This window comes from Apus apus, chromosome 4 (assembly GCF_020740795.1).
Source record: "Apus apus isolate bApuApu2 chromosome 4, bApuApu2.pri.cur, whole genome shotgun sequence".
Classification (NCBI taxonomy): domain Eukaryota; kingdom Metazoa; phylum Chordata; class Aves; order Apodiformes; family Apodidae; genus Apus; species Apus apus.
In genome coordinates, this window is record NC_067285.1 from 2,546,331 (window position 1) to 2,554,336 (window position 8,006).

Here is an 8,006-nt window from a genome sequence, read left to right on the forward strand (position 1 = left end):
TTTAAGCTCATCAATGACATATTGCATAAATGCTTCACTGTTAGAAGTAATTTTTCATGAAGAATCTTTAAAGTGCCAGAATATCTGATAAGTTAAATTCTGATTTTCTTTATATGACAAATGCTTAATAGTTGTCTTAGAGTCTTTCTGCACTATGATTTTTATCTGTATTTTATTACGGTAATAATAACATCTAATACACTCCCTCATATCTGTCTTGTTCTTTCTTAAGGTCAAAATTATATCCAGAGCTAAAAGCAGCAGGAGACTTTTTCCTTCCTTTCTTCCAGTATCTTAAAGCAATAAATTACCAGCTACAGGCAAATAATAGCAAATCAGGAAATCTAACAGGATATATACACACACTTTAATGTATGCTTGGTAATCAGAAGCCCAAGTATTGGTAAGCCATTACAACAAGTAATTTTCAGTCCTGCAAGTGAATTAGATGCTATTACATCAGGCTACTTAATTGCCTTTCTTGCCAATAATCTGTAAAGAAGAAGAAGAAAAAAAAAGTGAATTCCTCCTCCTGTCTCCAGGCAGGTTTCACTCGTTCCTGTTTTTATTGGATTTGTTCTTTCCATTTTCACCTCCTGGTGACCTTAGCTGCCTCCTTGAAAGGCAGAGATGGATTCTGGGGACCAGAGGAGCAGCAGACAACGTGCAATAATGTTCGTGGCCCCTTGCAAGGTGCCCTTCCAGGGGTGGGATGGGGATTCAGCGGCAGCCCTGCAAGGCCCGGGGCTGAAAAAGGTGACTGCTGTGCTCCAAGGTGGCTCTCAGAGCTCAAGACAGGGACCTATTACTGGAAACTTATGTCCAAAGCCTCCAAAGGTAGATGCAAGTTAGAGAAAAGAAGGATAAAAGGAATCCCTGCTGGTTCAGAGATTCTGCGTGTCCTTTGAATGCATTTTAATTTGTTTTACCAAAGGATGCATGATCAGAAAAGAAGAAAATACACAGTATTCCTGCCTCCAGATTGAATAAACCATAGCAGCTGCACTTTGAAGGAGCAAGTGTAGAGGGTGGCTCTCACTCAGCCTCCTAGGGGAAGAAACATCTCACCCACCTGGTTTGCAGTAGCTGGAGTAATGCACAAAGCATGAAAGCAGCTGGTAAACCTGGGGATTGGCTTGGCTATGAAATCCAGAGGGCTCCCTGGAGGTTAGAAAAAGAACATGAGTATTGGGATGCTCAGGCCCATGCTGGAGGTGAGGCCAGATGGGGCAGCAGAGCTCCTGACCTTCTCCCAGCTCCAGGACACTGCACCAGCTGCAGAGACCACCCTTCTATGCCCCAACATTTCCAAAACACTTCCCAAATCCCTCACTCATGCACTGCTTGTTCAATTGTTGAATACGCTTCTTATTTTTCCAGAAACTGAGTAGAAACGACGTGAGTCATCTAAGGTCACAGACTGAATTACTGCCACATGCCAAGACTGGTCAAGGCATTCCCAGCTTCCACCTCAATCCCTAGACAAAGCATTACCCTTCCCACCCTATAAGCTCATTTATCCCTTTCCTTAGGTTAGCCAAGAAAAATAGCAAACAAAGTCAACAAAACGTCTTTCAAGAGTAATGAATCCTTGTTCTCCAGGCAGGAATATAATTCACTGCAGCACATTAATTATGCTGCAGGCTAGCATTCCTACTGTCCATCCTGATGTCCTCTTTGCACTGAGAAAAAAGACACTTCATGTCATGTTTGTAGTTTCTGCCAGCATAAAAGTTAATGGGCTCAGCAAAGGCACCCTCAGATCCTTATTTTCTGACAGAGGTCACGAAGGTTACTCTCTGTTCTTCCCAAGATAAAGCCCCCTTTAAAGTTCAGCAGAGAGTAGAGTATTTCATGTCAAAGGCAGGATAAGTGCCTTGGGTGGGTGGTGATGGCAAGATCAGGCCACCAGTGACAGAACTACTTCTGTAAATCAGCTGGATAATCTATATTTTCCAGGCTTGCTGGGTGTGATTTAGGTGAGTGCAAGACTTATGGCTCTTGGTGGCCTCCTTGTACCATCTTTTTTGTATATGAACATCCCTCAAGGTGGAGTGGCTTGTCAGGGAATGGCTAAATCATAAATAATGAGCTTTTTTCTGTAGCCAAGAAGCTGTTTTTCTTGCAGGTCTAAAAAAAAAAAATCAGGGGAAGGTCTGTGCAAGCAGGATCCTGGCTCTCCATCCCTTCTGAACACCCCCTGCTCCAAGGCAATGCCACATCACTAACAAGCTGGTCAGATACCTGCACAAGAAATGCAAAGGAAGAGGCTGATTTTCAAAGCCACATGTATGGCTCTGATGGCTCACAGACCACCTTGTTTATCCTAAGTTACCAAAGCTGAAATGTATTTGATTATGTAGAAAAAGGTTAACTAAAATGGAAGGCCCAGGAAAAAGATAAATCTGGACTTCTTCATATATTTTTTTTTTCTTCCTTGAAAAAAGAGTTGGGTAGTGGCACAAGCTACAAGGAACAGACCAGAGCCCCTCCAGGAATACACAAGGGCAGAATCAAATCCGTGTTACTGGTTTCCCTGAAATACTGTTGGGACCCTGCAGTTGGGTCCCCCCTTCAGCAGGTCCATACCTCCTGGCAGCTCTTCCCCACACGCTCAGCAGCCACAGGCCAGGAGTCCTTCCTAGCCCTTTAGTTTTTCATGGCCCAAAGGCATTAAAATGCCACTCCCTGGGCTGATCAGGACAGAGCTGGAGAGTGATAGAGTAGGAAAATTGCCTTTGCAGGGCACCTGCCATGGCTGAAATCCCAACATTCCAGAACAAGCCCCTGCCTTGGCTGGCCTGGGTTTCCTCCCACCCAGACTTTACACATGTCAAAGTGCATGAGAATAATAATTACCTGCCATTTCCTTCTCCATTTTTTAAGTTTCTAGGTGTCCCTTGACTAAGAGCTGCAAGAACTTACACAACCTAGATACCAACAGTACCCAAAAGGAGAGTAAATGTTCAAGCAGCTTTGCAAAACACAATGCTTTAAACATTTCAGTGTGGACAAATGCAGGCAGAAATGTGTTTGATCTCCTCAAATCATCCAGAAATTAGGCAGCTGCAGGCCAGAAAGCCACTATGACATTGGCACAGCTCCCTGCTCAAGTCCCTTTTCTCCATGGGATCAGTGCTGAAGGACACAGGAATGGGCATCACGGAGGGGAGGATGACAACCAGGCCTTATTTTGGTTTAATGGTGATCTCCTGGGTTATGACATTTAAGAGGGAAATGTTAAAAAGCATCCATAGACTGATTTATTATGATCTTGGCTTTGAACTCAAAAAGCACCGCATGGACACGTTGTCACATTTTCAAGCCAACGTCACAGCTTGTTACACTGCATCGGGAGGAAACAGCCACAAGGTAGAATTCACACACATGTAACTCAGCAGATGACCTCTCCTACACAACCACATTCACAGGTTTTCAGACCAAAGGACTTACTCTTTTACAAGAAATTAAAAAAAAAACCCACAACCCACAACCAGACCCAAGGCCTGTTGTTAATTACTGCACCACAACCGCAGCAGAGGAGCAGGAACTGCGTTTGGCACACTTCATCAGATGTGTTTTGCCTACACAAGTCAACTAATCGAGGCAAGAGGAGCTGCCCTGGTACCCTGACTTCAGAGTGATTTCCCAGGACTCTTCTGGAAAAGAGATGACACATCTCAAAAGGTTGAATTCATTTTAGGTAACTGTCTTGAAAGTAGAAGTTACGAGGAGGGCCTGAGCCTGCCTTTCACCAGTGGCCCTTTCTATCGCTGGAAATGGGAAACGAAATGTACTTTAAACCTATATTAAAATTGCCAGAGTGGTTTTCTTCAATCAAATGTGGTTTGGGATGGGAAAGCAGAGCCATGCCTTGCCTTGCTGGTGGCACAGAGGCAAGGATGGCAGCAAGGAGGGGTGTCAGGGACCAGCCCCCGACAGGCTGTGTGTACACAACTATTCAGAGCCCAGGCCTACTTTTTTGCATGAATCAAGAGCAAGATGATTAAATCTGCAGCTTTACAAAGAAGGGGAATGAACCAAATGAAAACATCCATTTCCATACAAAGCTTTATGGTACTGTAACTTCGGGAACAAAGCCCTTTCTGAGCAAACCCATCTGCTCCCCTTGGCTTGTGGTCTTTGAAATAAACATCTGTTTACACGATGAAGACACGGGTACATTTGTCTCTTGTTGGTTTTATCCTAGAAAAGCATTAAAATGGTGCTAAGCACAAAGTTAAACATCAGGTGCTAAAATCAGGGGTGGGGTTTTTTGAACACTTGGTTATGACTTTGCTCTTCGAAAGGAAGTTTTTTTAATTCCTGATCCAACTCCGTTGCGGAAGGACCTTTTATTGGAAGGCACCTCCAGGTAAGGCTTTAAAAAAGCCAGTTCTTCATTCCTGCCCACCTTGGCTAAGCAGTTATTCAGCAGGACGAGGCAGTAATCAGCTTTTCCATACAGTTGGCAATTCAAATAAAAAGGATTGCTGCTCTGAAGAAAAAAAAAAAAAAAGAGAGAGAAAAAAGAGAGAGAGAAAGATAAGAAAAGGTAGAATTATGAATTTGTGTATTTGCCAGGACTTCCTCAGTACAAAAAGCAAAGCAGAAACACAAACCAAATTTACACTTAGAATGGCAAGGATGAACTGTTACTTGCTAAGGTTTTGTCATCTTAAAAATCAGGTATTTTCATAGCTTTCGATCAAACTCAAGTATGATACTTCAGGTATAAAATATTAGTATGTTTAGGGCATGAAATGAATTGTTTTCCCTGATGGTGACCAGGTGTGACATGTGACACCACTTCCCTAGAGCAGCACACACGTTTATTGCTGTAAAGTGAGATTTTTTCAGCTAACAATGAGGCAGCATCTTGTGACTTGAGTAAAGTAATCCAGTTTAAATGGCAGACAGGAGAAAATAAAAATACCTGCAAAGCAGAAATTTGGGGGAAGAAGCTTTCTAGTAGTTATGACTAGTTATGGTAGTAGTTAAGGCTAAGTTTAATAATACAACACAACAATGGGAATTCTAAAAAGCCTGGATTTAAATGTAGATAGCTTTATGTACACATTTCTCTTACCTGCACTGGACAGTATAAACATGTAAACGACACCAAAAGGTTTTACAAATTTAAGTTGCATTTAAAATAACATTGAATTTAGGAGGAAACCCATCACACCTACAGCTGTTCTGTTCATCTTTCCTCACATTCTGACTTACCAGCTTCTTGATTCTCTATCTAAAAGGAATATTCTGCCATCCTGCCAAAACTGCCCGTGCATCATTCTTGCCTGGGCAACAGTTGCGTGCAAAGCCAAGGGGTTAGCACCTGCTCTGGCTGGAACTGATGGTAAAACTGCCATCAGCTTCACTGGAATTAGTTTTAATTCAGTGTGCTGTTACTTTCATCAGTACTGTTTGTTATTTGGCATTTCTTCCATTCTGTGCATATAAAAGGTAGATGACCAGGATTTTTTTTTTTTTCCCCAGCCTGAAGTTTCTCCCTAACAAGAAGAAATACTTTCTGCAAGAAAGAGAAATTCCCCTTTGAATTTTTAGCTGCTGTCTCACAACTTACACAGGGACACAGACTGCTGCATAAAGGAATGCTATTTTGACATGCAAGGTATTCATTGAATTAATTAAACTCCTTTTACCTATTATATCGTTGCCATAAAGAGACCCCTTAAAAAATGTGGACAGACAGATCAAGCTGTGTCTAAACTATCCGTGAGCAGAAATGAAAGATGATTCAGCATTTACAGAAGTAAAACATGCAGAGGAACCAGGCGATGGATAGATTAAGGCTAAGGGGACCTTCACATCAATAAAATAAACAGCTGCACCAGTAGCCACCATTTCCACCTTCATGGAAAGATGATGATGCCAAACACATCAGAGGAAACAAAGAAATCTGAACTGTGGCTCCCAGAGCTGGTCTTACAGCAATAAAGGAACAGGGAGCCTAAAGGAGACTCTCAGAGGCAGGGAAATCAAGGATCATTAGAAATAAAATCTCTCCTTCCACGATGGCAAAGTGTAGATGGTGTGTGGAGAGTCTGACCAGCAAACTGCCACAGTAACCTGCCCGAGATCCCAAAGGGAAAGATATTGACATTACTGAAGTAACCTGGTCACTTTGCTTTTATGGGCTGTTCTCTTTTCTTTCTTAGTTCGATCCTATTTGTATTACTAATTCTATGCAATAATTTTCCATAACTTGAAGTAGGAATTTCTCCTTTACCTCCACATTAGCAGTGGCAAATAAAGCTATTGCTTAATAAACAAGCCAGCAATAAGTCTAATTCATATGTATATACCTTCTTGTACCTGTTTGATACAGACAAGGAATCCAGGTGAAGAGGAGAGGAGACTGATGTTTTTCTCTTTTCCACACAATATTTCAACTTCAGCAAAAACTCCCCACACTCTACATTAAATATGCACTAGATTTCTCATGTGATTATTTTAGAGGCTTGCATATTTTATTAGTAACTAAAGCAAAAATTGAGCTATACTCCAGGAAAATTAGATAATGATATTTAACCAAGAGGTTTTAAGCATGAAACTTATTTTATTAAAAAAAAACAAACAAAAAACAAAAAACAACTAAGAACAAGCAAGCAAGCAAACAGAAAAAAATAAATAAAATAACTATTTAAAATAAATTAAGCCCTTGCTCTGCAAGTAAGTAGGGAACGTGACTTACCATGGAATGGACGACTGGGTAACCCGAGCACACGAGTATCATTGAGATCCAAAGAATGAATCCAAAGCTTAACCTGCAAAGACTTCAGAAAAAAAAAAAAGAGATCATTTAAAATTTCAAACAAAATCAAGCAAGCTTCCATGCACCCACATCAGCACCCAAGTGGTACATGTGCTGTGTACACACAGCAATCTGCAGCGTCCTCACCTGATCATTTTTGACTCCGGAGTGTCTATGTATGCACATGCAGCCAGACTGCCAAATTCCTCACATATCCTTTCTGTTCTTTCTTAGATGACCATTTTATACCAGAGTTCAGGAGGGAAAATGTCACCAAAACTGATTTTACTGTGACTAATTGATCCTTGTTTGGCCTTTTCTTCTTGTTAAATGGGAAAATGGCAGGAAGACACGCTCAGCTGCCATTATGAAACCACCAATTCCTTTCATGTCAAGTGTTCCATCAAAATGTCCCTCCAGTGGGTTCACTGTTAAGTCTGTATCATCACAGCAAACATGGTCAAAGGTCTAAAGCTTTCAAAAATTCGTTTCAAGAATTGTTTTACCACTTCCCACATATCATATTAAGACCTTGCAAAGCCTGGCTGCAAGGGGGAACCAGTGAAAGTGCACTTGAAGTAGAAAGTTCCTCAAATAACCTTATTAGACTCTGAGCAGCTACAATACACACAACAATATGTAATAATTCATAAAGCTTTTTCTTAATATCCCTCCCCCCCTTTTTGTTTTTATATGCTTAGTTTTTAATACACCAAATTTTTAAGTGGTTTTTTTTTTAGAACTGAAGTTCTTTGGACATTGATTTCTTCTCTTGCACGCAGATACATCTTAGTCTATGAGAAGTTTATTCAACCAAATCTTCAGCAGGATTAATAAATTCTGTTCATCTCCATTAACGAAGCAAATGTTGAATGTCTAAAAGCATTCTTTGTTACTGCAACAAATTTAATTTAATTGCTCAACGTCTGAGGGGATCCCGTGGTTTGTTTATATGGAGCACTGTAAAAGCAGTAGGGTCTCACCAAGTCTGGGAACATCAGCCCACCCAAGCGAGAGAGTGCTGAAAAACATTAAATTCAACTTTTTTTTAATCTTAGAATGAAGGTGCTGAGGACGTTTTTTTGACAGTCACCCAGTGTTAGATCTGCACAGCAGTGACTCAGCAGCCTCGAACGTGGTGTTTCCTTCAGTGTTTACACTGAAAAATCAACATGTAAGGGCTCCAGAAGGGAACTCTGTGTGAGTCTTCGGGGAGACCTGAGTTGTT

The 8,006-nt window shown here is 41.2% G+C and overlaps 1 protein-coding gene across 1 annotated transcript; it reads right to left on the bottom strand.

Annotated features, from left to right (window-relative positions):
• Positions 1–3,578: 3,578 nt before the first annotated feature.
• On the bottom strand, positions 3,579–6,796 carry NPS (neuropeptide S). Its single transcript, XM_051617681.1, has 2 exons — positions 6,719–6,796; positions 3,579–4,498 (listed from the first exon to the last, which is right to left on the bottom strand). The coding sequence occupies exons 1-2, from the start codon at positions 6,758–6,760 to the stop codon at positions 4,289–4,291; spliced, it is 252 nt and encodes an 83-aa protein (XP_051473641.1). The 5' UTR covers positions 6,761–6,796; the 3' UTR covers positions 3,579–4,288.
• Positions 6,797–8,006: the final 1,210 nt, after the last annotated feature.

What these genes read in the sequence shown, in the direction of transcription:
- NPS (XM_051617681.1), bottom strand. Translation starts at nt 6,760, where the DNA reads ATGATACTCGTGTGCTCGGGTTACCCAGTCGTCCATTCCATG. An exon ending in ACCCAGTCGTCCATTCCATG is followed by an intron (nt 4,499 to 6,718) that starts GTAAGTCACGTT and finishes TTTTTTCTTCAG; the next exon opens with AGCAGCAATCCTTTTTATTT.